Source organism: Euleptes europaea, chromosome 11, assembly GCF_029931775.1.
Source record: "Euleptes europaea isolate rEulEur1 chromosome 11, rEulEur1.hap1, whole genome shotgun sequence".
Taxonomy (NCBI): Eukaryota; Metazoa; Chordata; class Lepidosauria; order Squamata; family Sphaerodactylidae; genus Euleptes; species Euleptes europaea.
The window spans coordinates 71,442,346-71,461,453 of NC_079322.1; the positions used below are offsets into that span (position 1 = coordinate 71,442,346).

The 19,108-nt window shown below is 43.9% G+C and overlaps 1 protein-coding gene across 1 annotated transcript in view; it reads right to left on the reverse strand.

The window, feature by feature from the left end:
• Positions 1-5,938, reverse strand: part of GALNT11 (polypeptide N-acetylgalactosaminyltransferase 11) — a 34,435-nt gene extending 28,497 nt beyond the window's left edge. The window contains exons 1-3 of the mRNA XM_056857655.1: positions 5,606-5,938; positions 1,622-1,745; positions 713-879 (exon numbers count right to left, since the gene is read on the reverse strand). Of these exons, the coding sequence (XP_056713633.1) occupies positions 713-879; positions 1,622-1,745; positions 5,606-5,900 (586 nt within the window). The 5' untranslated portion in view covers positions 5,901-5,938. The remainder of the gene's footprint in view (positions 1-712; positions 880-1,621; positions 1,746-5,605) is intronic.
• Positions 5,939-19,108: the final 13,170 nt, after the last annotated feature.

Here is a 19,108-nt window from a genome sequence, read left to right on the forward strand (position 1 = left end):
GTAGTGGTGAAAAGTGTCAGATTAGCATCTGGGAGACCCTGGTTCGAGTCCCCACTCATGCCATGGAAGCTCGCTAGGTGACCCTAGGCCAGTCACACTCTCTCAGCCTAATCTACCTCACAGGGTTGCTGTGAGGATAAAATGGAGGAGAGGAGAATGATAAGCCACCTTGGGTCCCCATTGGAGAAAAAGGCGGGGTACAAATGAAGTAAAGAAATAAAATACAATGGTTTGAAGGATCATCTGAACCGACTCTTGATGCATGCATAAAAGGGGAAGAGCACACAGTCCTCCTCCACCAAAGGCCAAAATTTAGTACAAACCAACCATCAGTTGATTTTAGCTGCCTGAAAACTCAGATTGTTATGTGCACTTCGGAACATTTCTCTAAGCTTGAAAGTAGTTTTTCACGAACACACATAGAAAGAATCAGGACCACGGGTCACTCAAATATTCGGCCACGTAAGCTCCAGCATACAATTTTTTTTGCTAAAATAAAAGGTGCTACAGGACCCTGACTTTCTCCCAGCAACACTCTTATCTGTGAAATGGTTCACTGTAACTCGTGACAGGTTGCAAAGAATGGATCTGAAACATTAACATGCCTGAGTAAAACCACAGAGCTCCTGGCAAAGCTCTTTCCAGCCCAACACAAACCTTAACCACTGGATCACACTTACAAAAACTAACATAAAATGTAAGAGTCTCTCACCTAATTCACTGTTGTCATCCACCAAGATAATTTCATGGAGAAGATATGACGGAGTGCGGTTTAGGACACTATGAACTGTCCGGAGCAAGGCAGAAAATGCTTCGTTATAGAAACAGATTACAATGCTAGCATGTGGCAAATCAGGAGGGTAACTCTTTTCCTTACACCTGCAAAAAAGGGCACAGATTATAACAAGGTGTTTACAAACACCACAGATAATTTCAAAGCAAAAGCTGCTCCTTTCCTTCTCATGACAGATTTTCTTCAAGGTAAATGTCAGAATCAAAATTCCAGATGTACAACAGCCACTGGAACCTAAAAATTGGGCCAGACAGGTGGGTGGCTGAAGAGAAAAGGCATTTTCTCGTCCCTCCATGTGACCTGCCATTTGTAGAACCTATTTTATTTACATTATTTATACTTTGCCGTTCCTCAATTTTACTTTAGCAGAAACCCTGTGATGGACATTAGGCTGACAGTGGGTGACTGGCCCAAGGTCTCCCAGCAAGCTTCCATGGCAGAAGTGGGGATTCCAACCTGGGTCTCCCAGTTCCTAGTCCGAAACTCTAACCACCACAACACATTGGTTCTCTGGCCTCTGCCTCCTTGTACATTACTTTGGATACAGAAATTTCTTTATTATTTCTGACACTATCTTCCACCTAAGTCTATAATCTTTTTTTCAGGTAACAAGAACATTAAGCTTCAAAACCAGCTCCCCAACAGAATCAAATCCCCTGGTAAGTACAATGTTTAACTCTGCTATGCCACCTTCCACAGCAGTTCCTGCAACACAAATTCCTGCTATCTCCCTCCACCCCATCACATAAGGATAGCCATTTCACTAGCTTAGCATCGTAAGTCTTTTGAAGCAATTGTTCATTTTATGGAGAAAACGCAGAAACATACTTTGGATCTCTTGTGTCTGGCACATCTCTGTGATATCCCAGCCTGTTACTGATGAGCATATTGAAGGCATGTTTTTGATAGCCCAAATCTCTTACTTCCTGGTCTTGTTCATTAAAAATCATTCCTGCAACAGAAAAAAAAGAGCAAAATTAGTTCATGATTTGTGGGTATATGCCCGCATGCACACACATATTGCAAATGTCTGATTTCTAAAACAGGAAAGTTCAAGTACCCCAGTATGGACTGCTTCCACAGTAGTTCTTTACAGGATAAGGAAAAGATCAACACAGAGCTACCGCAGTTACACAAAATTGCCTATTAACACTTGTTAAAGCCGGAGGTGAAACACATGTAGCTGCTACTACAATGTTCTTTTCCAGAAGAAATAGTTGAAATAGTTCTCTTTTGGGTTGCAGGGCATATTAGGAAGGGGGGAGTGTCAGACTGCTTGTCTGTAACTGATCTTCTTTGTGGGGTCATCTGTACATCCATACAAATAGGCTCCGTTCCTTTGAAGAGCCTTATTTCGAAACCCTTTGGCTTTTAGGTGCAAAATATTTTTCAAGCCTATGCACCATAACACATACCCGAAGGAGAGAAGTTTAATGGTGGCTGCCCAATAGCTAAAGTGTTTTTTTAATGGCTAAAGTGTTGTGAAGAATCTCTGTCCCATCTGGGGAGGCAAAATAGCAGAACTGGACGGGGTGTTCCTATCCAGACAGAATGCCAATGTTACAAGTATCTAGCGAGTGAGAAGAACAGATTGTATAGTACAGTTGAGAGAGCCAAGCACCACTTCCTTCAAATGAACTGCTTCCAGAATTTTCTGTTGTACAGAGAGCTCCCCTCCAGAAATATACCCAAAATTTGCTTTTATTTATTACGCGTCAAAAAGACAACAGCTGGTTGGTCATAAATAAAAGCTGGCCGGAATTCTGTCACATACCAGTAGACTGTAGCTAGCTTGTTTTATCATGGCACTGTAACTGGCAGTCATATTATCCATTAACGTGAAGGCAAATAGAGGGGAGAGACAATTCTTAGTCCCTAGGATTTAGAAAGATTATTAAAGCTTAAATGCAATGAATTTGGGATTGTTAAAGCCATACTTCACATGATGCTGGCTGGAACTCTGTTAAGTGTTACATGGTTCTAAAAAGCAGCCATAGGAAGTCTTCCATGATGGAGCTGGACCACAGAACGAGGAAAGGGAGAGAGTAATTATTCCCCCACACTGTTTCCACAATAAAAAATGCAATCTCCAGGTTGCTTAAAGTCAGAGTAAGAAAAAACAAAACAATACTGTCTGATATTTATCTCACTAGGGCTTAATCTTGAGTCTCAGTGAGAAAGGTGATGAAAGGTGTGTGTAGGGGAGATAAACACCCTCCCTTCCCCAGCGCTACCCCCTCAATCCATGTGAGTGTTCCATGCGTCAGCTTTCTGGGACCAAATTACCACATGTGTCATTTCAACTTGAAGTCCAGCTTTGGATGAGCTCTGGCTTTTCAGCTGCCTGTTTATTACTTTGCTATCTTATTTCCCAAACATCTACTTGCAACCATAAAGGCCACAAGCCTAAATGAATGTAAAGATTTTCAGGATGCAAAAAAGAACCCATAAGCCAAAGACAGATACATCTGGAACTGCAGGTGGTTCTCAGGTCATACAGCTTAACCTTCCAAATAATCACAGCCAATAGGCCTCTTCATCTACCATAAAAACAAGTCCTTGAAGGAACAGTAACTTAAAAAAACAACAAATAAAAATGGATTTGTATCATTTCCACATTTATGAAAAGCAACTTTACAGTCAGAAAGACACTTGACAACAGTTTCATGCAGGAACACTACATATGCATTGTTTAACAAATTTCAGTTTCTGTGAGGAGAGAGGGTGAAGGAACGGAGTATGTTTAGTCGAGAATAGAAAACCGGGACCGTGGGGGAGATTGTTAAGCTATTCAAATACCTGAAGGGCTGTCACGCAGAAGAAGGTAAACCTTGTCCTCTGCTGCTCAAAAGAGCAAGACTAGAATTAATGGGCTTAAATTCTAGGAGAGTAGATTTCAGTTGAACAGCTTCCAAATGGTGAGGGCAGTTCCATAATGAAGCCAATTACCCAGGGAGTCAGTGGTGACCCTCACCGGAGGTCTACCAATATAGGCCAGACAGCCATTTGTTGGTCATGCTCTAGCTCTGGATCTCCTACATTAGCAGGAGTTTGGATTAGACAGCCTATAAGACCCCTTTCAGCTGTATGAATCCAAGAAGCTACTGTTCATGCCTTCAGAATGAGATTTATATAGAGAAGCTCTACTGTGCTGAATTTTCATACCACAATGAAACAAAACAGGATTACCTGATCAGATGATGTTTGTTCTCACTTGACAACCAGCCCTAGTATACTTGGTACAACCCTAAGCTAGACAAGAGAAAAATCAGATCCAGTTCTAATCTTTTAATAAAACAGCAGGTCTAATTTAATGGCCTCTGCATTTTTCATTAGCAATATATCCTAGCATGTTATACATAAATGTTTGGCTCTTACTAATCCGGGCAAGTTGCTGGGTTTCAAGGGATAAGGTTTCGTTATCAGTTTCTAATGTGGAGCTCCCATTCTCTTCTGGTCTATAACAACATGAAAAGAAGCAGACACTTCAGATCTGGCTTGCTTAAATGCATTTTTAGTCCACCTTGGTCTTAAAAAAGAACTCAAGGTGGGTTCCCACAGCGTATCAATGATAACACAGCCTATTCCTATGTTTTAGGCAGACAGCAGGGCAAGTCTTGTGTAAGTATTCAGAGGAACTGCAAGCTCCATTGAACAGAGATTAGCAAAGCACACAAACATTCCACAGGTGTGGCACCTGACCATCTGTCACAATGACCTGACAACAGTCAACCCAGCAGGGATTGATGGATAGTTTCTTTTGGTCTGCCATCTATTCATTCCCTTGGCTCCCCACAGGCTTCCTTTGCACTCTGTGTTAAGAGTGGAGTGCAAACCTCCTTGTTATACAAAGGTTCCCTATGATCCTGAGGCAATAGCTGATTGCTCAATCATCCTTTAGCAGGAAAAGAAAATGAGCACCCCACATTTGACTGAAGAGGAACTCCCCGCTCCTGAGGAACCCCTTTAAAAATAGTGCCAAAAGGAACAAGCTTCTGTCACTTTTCTTCTAAACTCATAAGTCATGCTGTGGGAAAGGTGCTCCATCTCAGAGGAAAGGTCTAAAGTGTTGTTAACTTTTAGGTAGTAAGAAATTTGTTTTCTTCTGTGTTGTATTTTATAGTTTAATCTCTTGTATTTCTTTATTCGCTTATGTGAGCAGAATAAAACCTTTTTTACAATTTGAACTTTGGGTGAGACTTTCTGAGTTACTTCCCTCACACGCTGACCACTTCATGCTCACTTTATCAAACTAAGGGAGGTAAGACCAAGAATTCATTTCCTTATCTCACACAGGCTTACAGAGTACAGTCAAGGGGAGAATCATCGGCTGCCCTGAGCTACCCTATTAAAATGCTTACAATCTCTAAGTGGGGGCAAGAAATTAATAAAGCAGTATTTGGCATCCAAGAGGCTTATGTGCTGTGTAAAGTCTCATCACTAGAGAAACAAGAAGCCTCAACCATTATTGTATTTATTTTATTTTTTAGTTTACTTCATTTATAGCCTGCTTTTGTTTCTGGGTCTCAAGGCGGATTGCAGAATTTAAAACACAATGCAATTTGACAGCAAAAACCTGCAATAAACAATGCAGTAGAACTCAACAACAGCAAAAACCAGAACACAAACAAAAAACTGCCTAAGACATGGAAATGCCATAATGTAGAAAATGTGTCACAAAGGTAGAAGACAAAGCAGTAAAGGAGGATGATACATACAACAAGCTCTGCAATAAACTACAATCCTGTTCCCTTTTAAAAGCAACCTCTTGAGTTGTTCCATTATGCCACAGTTCTAATGCCTTAGACTTACCCATTTCAGGAGAAAATTCAGTATCACCCTCGATAGAATTCTTTGCAGCATTTCCTAAGGGATTCCTGATCTTGTTGTCTCTGTGCTGAGGTTCTGGTTCATGGACTGACCCACGAACAAAACGGGGATAGAATTTCTTGGGAAATGGCTTCTGAGGTTCAAACCCCTTGATGGGCACATACTTGAAAGATTGGGTCTCTTCGCTGAAGTTGAAATAAATAAAAAGCAGAAGCGTCCAAGTCACAGAAGTGAAGAGGCAGCCATAGCAGAAATAGCGAAGTGTGACACTTCCCATTGTAATCCTAGCATTGTTGGTTGCACATTCTCAATCCCCTTCAAAAAAAATCAAAAGAGAAAGAGTGAGGCTTACAATGCTGAGACTTGCCTAGCTGGTAGTTCTTAAAAGATGGCCTTTCTGTCTTCCAGATGAACACTGTATTTTAGTAATTGTGTCCAAGAATAAAACTAGCCTTCATCCTACACAAAAGCATAATAATACACATCAAATTAGTGTTCCAGTTCTGCACTGTGCCACCTTTAAAATGTCACAACACTAAGCAATACTGGATACCAAGATTACTTTAAATAAAGCATTTATGGCATTTTGTACAGTGTGCAACTACAGAGCACCCTACAAAGCAAGAACAAAGGAATTTGCTTAGCATAACCATATCCCACAGGAATCCATTTTCGTATGCCTTCTGAGTCTTTTCCAATAAATGTCTCTCTTTGGCTCAGTGCAGGCAAGAGCTTCCAAACCTTCATTAAAACGGGAAGTTAGTAGTCATTTTACCTTCTGAAGCTAAAAAGCTGCTTGCAATTCCAGACAGAAAACAGGTTGTTGTTGTTGTTTTTAGCAGGTTGCTCTAGACCTCTGATCACCAGTGTTGTCAACACTTGGGACAAACACAAAGACAGAAAGAAAGTAGGACAAAGACCTTGATCTGTAAGTGAAGTTCTAGTTCACTGACTTCTGGCAAAGTCAAGTTGTAAGATGCTAGAAGCTGACATAACTAGAAAGTTTAAATATTTACAACCTAATCCATTAACCTATTTGTAGTCTTGGTCAGCAACTAATTTTTAACAGGGTCCTCACTTAAAATTGTGCAAGGGCTAAAAAAAAAGGCTAGTAACAAGTTCTTCCCAGCAAGTACAGAAATGGCAGCTCGGTCAGAATTCTTCCATTGCGTGCCATCCCTGTTTACTCATGCTTGTCCATGGCATGTCTTTGTGCACAGAAGAAGGTTGATGAGAAACATATTAAGAATAGGTTCTGAAATGGGGGTTATTCAAGAGATGAGGCGGGAAGTTTCTAGGAGCCAAACCAATTCAAGGAAGCCTGTTTCACATACAAGCAACAATTTATCTGCAGCTTCCTCTTGTGATTTATATCTTTTAGCACCCTCTTAATGACAACATGACACTAGTGGTTACATACCTGGCTCTGGCTTTTCTCCCTCAAAAATCCACAGCACTTTCTCTCTAATTCAGAAGCAAGAACAGTAAAAGCTTCGCTATGCAGCACTCAGTTAACTGGCCTCGCTCAGAGGCAAGCTCCTATGCAGCCACCATACCTCTGAGTCTCTGGACACACATGCATCCCTCTCCCAACTCAACAATCAGCCAGCTTGATGCCTCTAGCTACTGTTCAGCTTCTGACAGCCAGTGCCACCGTCATCCTCAGGTGCCTCCTGCCCCCTCAGGCTGTCTCAAGCTGTTGGGAGCCAGCTCTGTTGGACAGCTCCCAGGCAGCTAACCCACTTGTCAATCTGCTGCATAGGATGAGCTTGGGGAAAAGGATCCTGCCAGGAGTGGTGACTGTTGCCATGGCATTCCCCATGGGGTGGGGCATGGCTGCTGCACACTCCTCTAGATAGAGGTTGGGGCATAGAAATAAGCCTGAGTATCCGACATATTTGATTAACTGGCAAACCCCATTTATTATGAATACCAGACAACAAAGCAGTTACTATAACAGTGTTTATCCCCATCAGATTAAGGACTTCTATAACTAGTTCTAGAACACATGAAGTAAAAACACTTTGAATCTACATGTAGCAGAGAAAGGTCATATAGAAGCGCATAAATGATCAAGGTCTGTTGGTTACTTAGCCGAGCTCTCAAGCAAGAAGCAGTAACCTTACCCATTAGAATACCACAGCCATCTCAGGTGCATGTGAATCAATATGTAAGATTTTGTATATTTCATTAAAGGCTTCAACATTTACAGCTGTTTGCCTACATTTTATCAAATGCAAATCTCAGCTGGTTGTGGATGTTTTTTAAACAGCTAAACAATCTCTAAACACTCATGAAATTCATGAAACAGATAAATAAAGCATCGTCATGAGTAAAGAATGATAGAATCAACAGCTTACATCAGTTGACAGGCTGAACATATAGACGAGCAAACACTTGTACTTCAAGTTAATGAAATCTGATTGCAGATTCATACCACAATCACTCATGATTAGTAGAATTCCCTTGGCACCCATAGTCTGCACTGAAAAGTGGCAGAACAAAACCTTTTACCAATACAATTTACAACAGCATGGTTGAGAAGAATAAAGGCTTCTGATCCACATTCAATTTAAAAAACTGAATCCTATAGTAGGCACCAATTACCACAATCGCTAGCACTAACAAATAGCGGAAGTACAGCTTACAACCGTAAGTGTAATCCTAGATTCTGTGTCCAAAATACAGCACTGAATTTCTCAGTGAATATACTTCTTAAAGCACTTGTGACACTGTCAGCATGCATCCACCAAGTAAATCTACAGTTAGATAGGATGGTAAATACCAAAACATATGTTGTGGTTTTATCATGAATTAAGGAGAATAGGAGAAACTGTTCCACTCTGTTCAAACGATGCCCATTTTTTCCTCTTTCCATTCCTTCAAATATGTTGCCTATTTGCTGGCGTCCAAAAATATACTTCGGCAGAAACTATCATGGAAGTGCAAGCACATCAAATAGAGTGTCAACAGAGAGGTCACACACTTTTGTAGCTTCTTTAAGCTGAGGAAAAGGTAATACAACACAACAGAAAACTAAAATACACTATATCTTGGAAGATATTCCATTTCTCTACTGACCCACACTTGTTTATGTAATTTCAGACACTGGAGGTTACCACACTTTTTATTCCCAGCGACGTATTAAGAGTTTGAAAATGTCATAAAAAACATCGCTTTAAAAGGGTTTTTGGATACCACGGCTTATAAATGGTTGGAAGACGTCTTCACAGCTAAAGGGGCCAAACAAAGTGCGAACAGTATTTTTTATAATGTTTTCAAACTCTTAATACATCGGTGGGAATACATAGAAAGTGCAAACAGTATTTTTAATACATCGCTGGGAATACAAGTGCGATAACCCCCTAGTCTAACTCCAAAAGCTTAATCTATCCCCCAATACAATGGTCAAATTCCCGAATGGATAAATCTTCTGACTCAAGCTTCCTTACGTATTCTATTCCTTACAGTTTCAATCTAACATCCCCAGTACATGAACTGCTTTGGGGGCTCAATTCCACTGGCTTGAGTCAGTGCTGTGAAGGATACCTACTTTCTGTAAAACAATTAACCACAAACAGTACTTCCGGTATGGACACAACTAGGTAGTTAATAGTCTACTGATAAAAATGAACTTCGTATTATTTGTTGCATTTCTAACAGTTCTCTTCCAAGGAACTCAAGGCAGCAAATATAAAGATCCCATGTAGTTTCCCACCCATGCACTGACCTGAACCAGATCAGGTTATCCTGAACAAGGTTGTTGCATCATTTACCATCAGACTATACCCTGGAACATGTTAGAAATGAAATGAACACTGTAGGTATTAACAAGAATATTCAGTATCATCCAGTTTCCTATTTGTAAGCTTCCTCTTAATAATGAAATGTATTGTTTCTCTATTTCAATTTCTCAAACTGCTAATAAAAATAGAGAGTCTGTTCGATAGGTGCAGAACCCCACAATATATTCCATTTAATGGGATAGCATGTGGTACATTCAACATCTGAGATTTTGATGTGAAGCCAACTGAAAGCATCAGAAAGGGGAGTGGGATCAAACAGGTTAATGTAACAGCCCACATCATTATTAGAAAACACGTATACAAATGGACTAGACGTGCTAGTTCACAAAAATCTTGTTTGGAACAGAGAGGTAGCAGTGATTATTAAATATATTCTGTCTCTCACTCCTTGCACTTACTGCCCTTTCTGCTGCTTCTCTAGTCAACTTTTAAGTTATTCCCCAACCAGAAGAGTGTTTCCTTTTTCCTTTAACCTGCTCAAAAATGTTAAGAAAACGTTGTGCCATCCAAGCCACATTCCTTCTGTTACACTGACCTATTTTTAAAAGGTATTAATATTAGACTTCTCAGCCCAAGACTGTACTTGTATATCAGGTAGCACATCCTGCCATGTGATACCCCAAAACATAAGATTCTTGGATTCTTACAAAGCTGACTCAATCTATACCCCAGAAAATAACATTCAAAAGCATGGGCAGTACTTTGCAAAATGACTATTAACACTCAGCATTATGAGTAAAAATCCAACAGAACTGGTTTTTATTTTCACCTATAGGCAGGTGGTCTTTAATATTGTATAGGCAGCATTGTTCTTCTGCAGCAGCTTTTACATGCACTCTACACATAAACTGGGTCATGACACAATGACTTACAGTGCAATCCTATTCAGAGTTACTTCAGTGTAAGCCCACTGAAATCAATGGACAGACTGGAGGAAGTCTCCATAGGATTGAACTGTTAGTTTCCCAAGAGCCTAGTAGTGTTGCAAAGAAGACTCTGACAACACTGAAAGACACTACTGATGATACCACCCAAGACCCTGCAGAGAACACAAAACCATAAAACACAAGGGAGCTTGGGATGAGTCCTCTAGTAAATACGGAATAAAACTTCAGTGGTTTGCAGTCAGGACTGAAGACTCTTAAAGGAAAGAATGTGGTTCTGCAGCAAGGCACGCCAAGTTCTGTGCCAACAAAAACTTCCTTATAAGTGTCATACATACAATTCAAACAAAGAAATTTGCATACATTTCTGTTTTGTAGGGATGTTTGGCCTCTGCTACTCAGAGAGGAACAAAAAGCTATACAGAGCACACATAAGAAACTTAAGTCAGAGCTCTGTCAGAATAACTAGTCCAGCATCTTGCTTCACACAGTGGCAGACTAGATGCTCTGGAAGAACCACAGCAGGGACACAAAAGCCCTCCTTCTGTTACTACCCACCCCCAGCAACTGACACCTCTAAACATGGGAGGTCCCATTCAGCCATCATGGCTATGGATGAGCCTATTCTAAATCTGTCTAAGTTCCTTTCGAAGTTATCTAACACAGCAACTTCCACAAGTTCATTATGCACTTTGATATCAAATGGGTATCTTCCATTTACATAAATGCTGAACTTTACAGCACTATGGTCACCACCACCAACCACTGCATACCAGGTCCTGAGCACCACAAAGAATCAAGATAAAGAGGAGGCAACACTGGACAATTCCATGACTAATAGCATAATCCTAAGCAAAGTTGCACCCTTCTAAAACCTTTCACCGCACCCAACCCTCAGCAAAAGTAGCATCCATTCCCAAACATGTTGTCAAGATATACGGGTATCTTATTGTAATCCCTCCAACAGGCCTGTAAGGTAGGCCTGTATCCTTATCCCTATATTGTAGATGGGGAAGGTAGGCTGAGGTAGAGAGAGTGGCTTGCCTATAACCACACAGTGAATTCTAGGCAGAGGTGATACTTACACCAGGGACCTACTGGACAAGTTTTTCTTTGCCACTGTGCTATACCAGTTCCCACATAACTGCGTATCACTTACAACACTTCACCCATTTTAGACTAGAAGCAGTAACAGCAGCAATAAAGAAAAGCCCACAGGAAGTGATGACAGAAGAGGAAGGACAGGGGATAGAAGGCAGGGTAGGTCTAAGCAGGAGAAGGTGGTAGGCAATCACCTCCTTAAAAGTTACTTGCACAGCTGTTATGTGCAAGGCTATGATTGTCCATCCCTTAACCCCAGAGTTAAATATGATTAAAGAATTACCTCTATCTATAATTTATTGTACATGTCCAACATCCTATATGTATGTGCCACCAAGTCGCAACCGACTTATGGCAACCCCAGCAAGGGGCTTTCAAGGCAAGTGAAAACAGAGGTGACTTGCCATTGCCTTTCTCTGTAGAGTCTTCCTTGTTGATCCCCCATCCAAGTACCAACCCTGCTTAGCTTCCAAGATCTGGCAAGATTGCATACCATTCCACATACCCCAACACTCTATACTTTTTATTTACATGTCTAGCTCTCACAGTCCTTAACAATAAACTATACATTAGTTTACTTAAAGATGATAAAATTTAAAAGTCCATCCAGATAAAACAGACTGAAACCATATCACTTGTATTTCCTTCCTCTTCCATCATGTAACTCAATGTGACAAAGTTCCCAGGAGACCTCCTATTAAGGCCCTGACCAGATCCAGACTTGCTTCACTTCAGCAAAATTGATGTATTGTGATCAGCCCATACCCTCACCAGTGGGAAAAAAAATCTTCCGGACCAACCACGGCAACGGCACCAAGGCTGCAAGCTCATGGACTAGGAAATGTTGAAATGATGGAGGAGTCCTACCTATCACCATTACTTGAAACAGAATGAAACCCTACATGACTCGACATTGAAGATTTTAAGGCAGATGATGAGCAATCATCACCACCCCATACCCCAAAGGGATCATCCTACCCAGGAAATCCTTAAATTAGAGAGCTTGGCATATTTCAGGCTCTTTTCAATTTGCACCTTGGTTTAGTCAAAAGCTCTGCTCACAACCTGAGTTCGATCCCAACGGAAGTTGGTTTCAGGTAGCCGGCTCAAGGTTGACTCAGCCTTCCATCCTTCCGAGGTCGGTAAAATGAGTACCCAGCTTGCTGGGGGTAAAGGGAAGATGACTGGGGAAGGCACTGGCAAACCACCCCGCAAACAAAGTCTGCCTTGGAAACGTCGGGATGTGACGTCACCCCATGGGTCAGGAATGACCCGGTGCTTGCACAGGGGACCTTTACTTACTTACTTAAGAACACCATAGTTCATTTATGTATTTAAAAGGCCTTCAGTAATCACATGCACACCATGTCCAGTATTTCACGCACACTGTATATTCTAGATTTAATATCCAAACTATAACATCTCAAATATTTAAAAAGACAGGGCTCCCAGTCTCTGCTGAATTTCAAAAAATATTATAGACTCAGCATGTGCTTTATTCCGGTAGTGTGTTCCTATATTTGATTTGCCCACTTCAGACTGTGTTTCCCGTGTTTTATCCAGTTTCAATAATCAGTACTTAATCACCATGCTACTAAATGCATCCCTGCCAGAAGATTAGACTTTGAGATTTAGCAGGATTACTTCAGCAATCATAGGCTAAAGAATGACTCTCCTTCCTATATTTTCTTTACTCTTCTTCAAAGTGCCTTATACAATTACAATAGTTCTTCCCTTCAGCCTTATTTGTCAGTTCTCAATAATCACAATTCAAAAAATGAGAAGGACCTGTACAACATGGCAGCAGCCACACTGACACTACCAGGGTATACAAAAAAAGAGCAGTAGTATGATTCCCAACAAACAGCTACCCCCCCCTCCAAAAGAAGAGGATAACTACAATGAGTCAACAGAAAAGTTTTTTCACATTCACAATTATAGTATCTTTAATCATCTGTCAGTTCTCAGGATAACTTGACAACTATGATAAATAGCAATTAGCAACACTGCTTAACCAAGTCAGTAGCATAGTAAATGAAGTGGTAATACCAGTAGGATTGCCATGTCAATCTGTTGGAGCAAAAACAAAGCAAGACCAAAAAAAAAAGAGTCTTGTGGCACCTTCAGGACTAACAGATATATGGAAGCATAAGTTTTCATGGCAAGAGCTAGAGATTTGACAGACAAAAAACAAACAAAACAAACAAAAAAACCCACAGCTTGTTTCTGATAACTTTATTTCCATTTTTCCAGCAGAAAAACTGGGACATCTCACATGAACCATTTTCTCTTTTGGAATTAAGGAAATGTTTGTTAAGACAAGGTTTTTCTTACTCAAAATGTATAGTATGAAACAATCTGAAGACTTTCAATTTGTCCACTAGAAAAATTGGGAAAGTTTGGGAAGAATGGGGGGGGGGGGACTCCTATTAAATATTCCCCCTTTTTGATTGAGTGGTTTTTTTTTAAGACAAAGTGTTTCTCACTTGAAATGCCCAGTATGGAAAAAGTCTGAGGACCTTTTCAGATTTGTCCAGTAGAAAAAAACTAGCAGATTTCAGAGAATACTGGGGCGAAAACTCTAATGTTTTTTTTTTTTTTCTATTTTGGAATGAGTAAAATGTTTTCAAGCCAAGGTTTTACTCACAGTATGTACTACTAAATTTTTTATAAAAGATAATCTACATCATTAGATAATGATAGTTCATATCAGATAGACATAAACAGCATAACCGTTCGTTAAAAAACCATGAGCTGCAATAATTTGTGACATTTCTGTGCAAAATTTGCTGTCTTTCTGACCAGCAGAAAAGTGTCCTTGTAGACTGAAATGTTCTAAGCCACTATACCCATTTCTCCCTCCATAAACACATAAGGAGAGAGACTGAATAGGCTGCAGCCTATGAAAGCAGATGCATCAGTAAATTTGTGGCACTGACAGAGAGAGACTGCATTAATACACGCTATGTAGCCTATGAAATAATTTGTGGCACCTCAAGACTAACAGAACTCATGATTGTTTCTGCTGCAGTAATAACAAAATTCCTGTTCAAAGAAAGCCATTTCTGCCACATAACACTTCATACCAAAGAGAACGCAAGGATTATTAGAGCCAACAAATCTCAGTCATGTGGCACTGTACGAATGGAAATCATTCTGTTTGCTGCAAGTTTGTATAACTGCCCTGTAATGGATATAATACTATGAAGCTTGATAAGTTATAAAACATACTTTTTATTCTGATTTAGGCTTGTGGTTTGCTGAAGATGATGAGGGTTAGGCCACTTTGATAAGTAGACTGAAGGTTTTTCTCTCAATACCGAAAACAAGAGTCTGCCAGCCTTAAGAATACACAAAACCCTTGTAACAAAGGCTTTGTTAGTAAATAACGTATTAAAGTTTGCCGTGAATTTTTAAAATGAGTTACAATCTATTTCAAAGATTTGAAGATAAAAATGAGACTTGTCTACACACAATGTGCATGCAACTCAAAACATCAGAACACAAACAGAGCCATCTACCACAGCAACTATTTATTTATTTATATATCCCATCCTCACTCCCTGGCTGATGCCAGGTGCAGGGCGGCTCACAGCATATAATAATACAATAAAACAGTATAAAATACAATAAAATCTTTGCAGTCTGTTCACACAGTGGCCAACCAGGTGCCGCTAAGAAGCCCACAAAAAGACTACTGTAGCAGCATTGTCCTGCCGGTGTTCCACAGCACCTAATAGGCATGCTCCTCTGATCCTGGAGAGAATAGGCATGTATCATGGCTAGTATCTGTAAGAACATAAGAAAGGCCATGCTGGATCAGACCAAGGCCAATCAAGTCCAGAAGTCTGTTCACAGTGGCCAACCAGGTGCCTGTAGGGAGCACACAAACAAGATGACTGCAGCAGCATTGTCCTGCCTGTGTTCCACAGCACCTAATACCGTGTTGGCGAACCTATGGCACGTGTGCCCGAGTGGGCACTCACAGCCCTCTCTGTGGGCACGCACGGGTAACTTGAGGAGCCCCCCCCCCAAAAAAAAACCCACTTAGCAAGCCGAGGAAGAGACCATCTCCGGGGTCGGCCCTTGGCAATCCTAAAGGGAAGCAGTCCAGCCCCTAAATCCTCCCACGCTCCAGCCCGGCCATCCCCAGCAGCGGCGGCGGCGCTCCGAGCGGGGGGCTCAGCTGGGGCAGTTGTATCTGCCAGCGCCGCCGAGTCTGCGCCGCCGAGACTGCGCAGGCGGCAGCGAGGTGCGGAAGGTGGCGAGCGGCTCGAGAGCGCCTGCTCGCCCTGTCCCGGATGGTGAAGGAGGCGACGGGGAAGGACTGGCTTCTCAGCCCCGGCTTTAAAGGAGCCGTGCGCTCGGCTGCAGGCAGGTGCCGCCAAGAAGCCCGGGAGCGGGAGGAGGGGGCGGAGGGGGGAGGACGCTGCCGAGCGGCCGGTCCGCGGGGAGGAGGAGCGCCCGCCTGGCTCCCAGGGAAGCGGCTCTGCAACATGGCCCGAGAACGACCCCGGAATGGGAGGGGCGCCTCTGAGCCTGTGCACAGTATGTCTGCTTCCTTGCATCAGAAGGGCTGCTTTGCTGGAGACTTGAGCCTAAGGAGACTGTGATCCTATGCGCGCTTAGGGTTTGGGCATGCATAGGATCAAGCTACCTGAGAGGCATGCTTGGGCTCTTCCTAGAGGTAATGCCTAGAGGTGTATGCAAACTTGATCTGGGAGGGGGTTATTTGGGGCGAATGTATTTCTCAGTGATCCAGCTCTGCAGACATTTTGGGGAGGGGGCTGGTTTCCTATGAAATGCCTGCTGGTACCCCCTACCCACCTCCAGGCAGAACTTATTTAGCACCTCTGACTGCATTTCCACATCATGGGCCATGGGTTGAGCTATAGCAGTCATTGCAACTGAATTTCCCTATGCTGGACAAGCTAGTCCAGTCATGAATGACTGGTGTATAATATCCAACCAGGTGTGGCTACAGGCTTTTCACGGAGACAGTGTTTTTCTTTTAAAATAAAATATGTTAATGTATGAGTTGTTTTTTCTAAACAAAAACCTCAGTGGTTCTTGTAGGTTATCCGGGCTGTGTAACCGTGGTCTTGGAATTTTCTTTCCTGACGTTTCGCCAGCAACTGTGGCAGGCATCTTCAGAGTAGTAACACTGAAGGACAGTGTCCTTCAGTGTTACTACTCTGAAGATGCCTGCCACAGTTGCTGGCGAAACGTCAGGAAAGAAAATTCCAAGACCACGGTTACACAGCCCGGATAACCTACAAGAACCAATGAACTCTGACCGTGAAAGCCTTCGACAATATTTTGAAAAACCTCAGTATTTGGGTTAAATTGCCTTGTTGGCACTTTGCGATAAATAAGTGGGTTTTGGGTTGCAGTTTGGGCACTCGGTCTCTAAAAGGTTCGCCATCACTGACCTAATATAAGCGGCATGCTCCTCTGATCCTGGAGAGAATAGGTATGCATCATGACTAGTATCCATTTTGACTAGTAGCCATGAATAGCCCTCTCCTCCATACACATGTCCACTCCCCTCTTAAAGCTTTCCAAGTTGGCCGCCATCACCACATCCTGGGGCAGGGAGTTCCATACTTTACCTATGCACTGTGTGAAGAAATACTTCCTTTCATCTGTTTTGAATCTGTCAGGAAGTTCTTCCTAATGTTTAGCTGGATTTAATTTCAACCCATTGGCTCTGGACCTACAAGTGTGCATGCGCTCAGGTCCATGAGCTACTACACCGACACGACACCCACAACCATTCCAGAGGAGTCAGCAACCCTATGCAGAATCCCTCCCATGTAAGCTTCAGGAGCACCGCCTGGGATTTGCACTGCCAGGCAGCTGCAGAGAAAACCAAATGGGCTTCTTCTGGTGACACCTGGAAGACAGCGGTGTTTTGATCCAGCTGGGATCCTCTCGCCACCTGCAAGGTCCTTCGGCAGATGATGAGAGGGAGGACATCTTGGCCATCTTCTGGGCATGGGGTAGGGGTCACTGGGGGTGTGTGGGGGGAGGTAGTTGTGAATTTCCTGCATTGTGCAGGGGGTTGGACTAGATGCCCTTGGTGGTCCCTTCCAACTCTATGATTCTGCGACCTCCCAAGGAAGCCTGTTCCACTGAGGAACGGCTCTGTCAGAAAGTTCTTCCTAATGTTTAGCTGAAAACTCTTTTGGATGTAATTTCAACCCACTGGTCCTAGGTGAGTGCATGTGCTGACCTCTATGGTCCTGGTCCTAGGTGCGTACATGTGCTGACCTCTATGGTCCTGGTCCTAGGTGCGTGCATGTGCTGAGCTCTATGGTCCTGGTCCTAGGTGCGTGCATGTGCTGAGCTCTATGGTCCTGGTCCTAGGTGCGTGCATGTGCTGAGCTCTATGGTCCTGGTCCTAGGTGCGTGCATGCGCTGAGCTCTATGGTCCTGGTCCTAGGTGCGTGCATGCGCTGAGCTCTATGGTCCTGGTCCTAGGTGCGTGCATGCGCTGAGCTCTATGGTCCTGGTCCTAGGTGCGTGCATGCGCTGAGCTCTATGGTCCTGGTCCTAGGTGCGTGCATGCGCTGAGCTCTATGGTCCTGGTCCTAGGTGCGTACATGTGCTGGTCCTAGATGCGTGCATGTGCTGAGCTCTATGGTCCTGGTCCTAGGTGCGTGCATGCGCTGAGCTCTATGGTCCTGGTCCTAGGTGTGTGCATGTGCTGAGCTCTATGGTCCTGGTCCTAGGTGTGTGCATGTGCTGAGCTCTATGGTCCTGGTCCCAGGTGCGTGCATGTGCTGAGCTCTATGGTCCTGGTCCTAGGTGTGTGCATGTGCTGGTCCTAGGTGTGTGCATGTGCTGAGCTCTATGAGCCATTACACTCATAGACACGAGACCAATAACCATTCCAGAGGAGTCAGCAACCGTACGCAGAAATCCCTCCCATCTCAGCTGCAGGAGCAGCTTTTAAAGGGCTGCAGGAGCGGCGCCCGGGATTGCATTGCCAGGCGGCTGCAGAGAAAAACCAAACGGGCTTCTTCTGGTGGCACCTGGAAGACGGCGGCGTTTTGATCCAGCCGGGCTCCCCTCGCCGCCTGCAAGGGAGGAGGAAGAGGGCAGGCGGGCGAGCAAAGCCCCCCACCCCCCCGGCTGAGTCTGCGGGGAGCCTGGCCCGGGGGGAAGCAACGCAGCTACCCCAGTACCCACCCTGGTCGGGCCTGGTTCCCTCCCTCTCCCTTTAAGGGTGCCAATGTTCCCGGAGAGGCCGGGAGGAGGGGCTGCCGGAGCCGTCCCCCCCCCCGCCGTCCTCCCGCTTGGAGGTGGCACCGGCGCTCGCCCCCGCCGGCTCTTTCAGACTCACCCGCGTTGCGGCAACCCGAAGCCAGGCGACTGAGGGGGTTTCGATGCCGGGCGGAGCGGCACGACCATCGTCCGCCTTCGCCTCACCTGGAGAGGAGGCGACGCGACGGTTTTCTTAAGGGGGGGGGAGGCGCGGCTGCGCGCGCCCAACGGCCACCAACCGCCGCTACGCCTGCTTGGATGGGGGGGGGGAGGATGAAGGCGGGAGAGAAGCCTCTCGGCCGCCGGAGCCACCTCGCCGCCGCCGGCGCCGCTCATTGGGTGCGGGCGGCCACGTGGCCTCTGGCGAGCGCTCCCGCCCCCTCCTCTCCTCCGTCGGGTTGCCCGGATGCGCGCCGCCGCCGCCA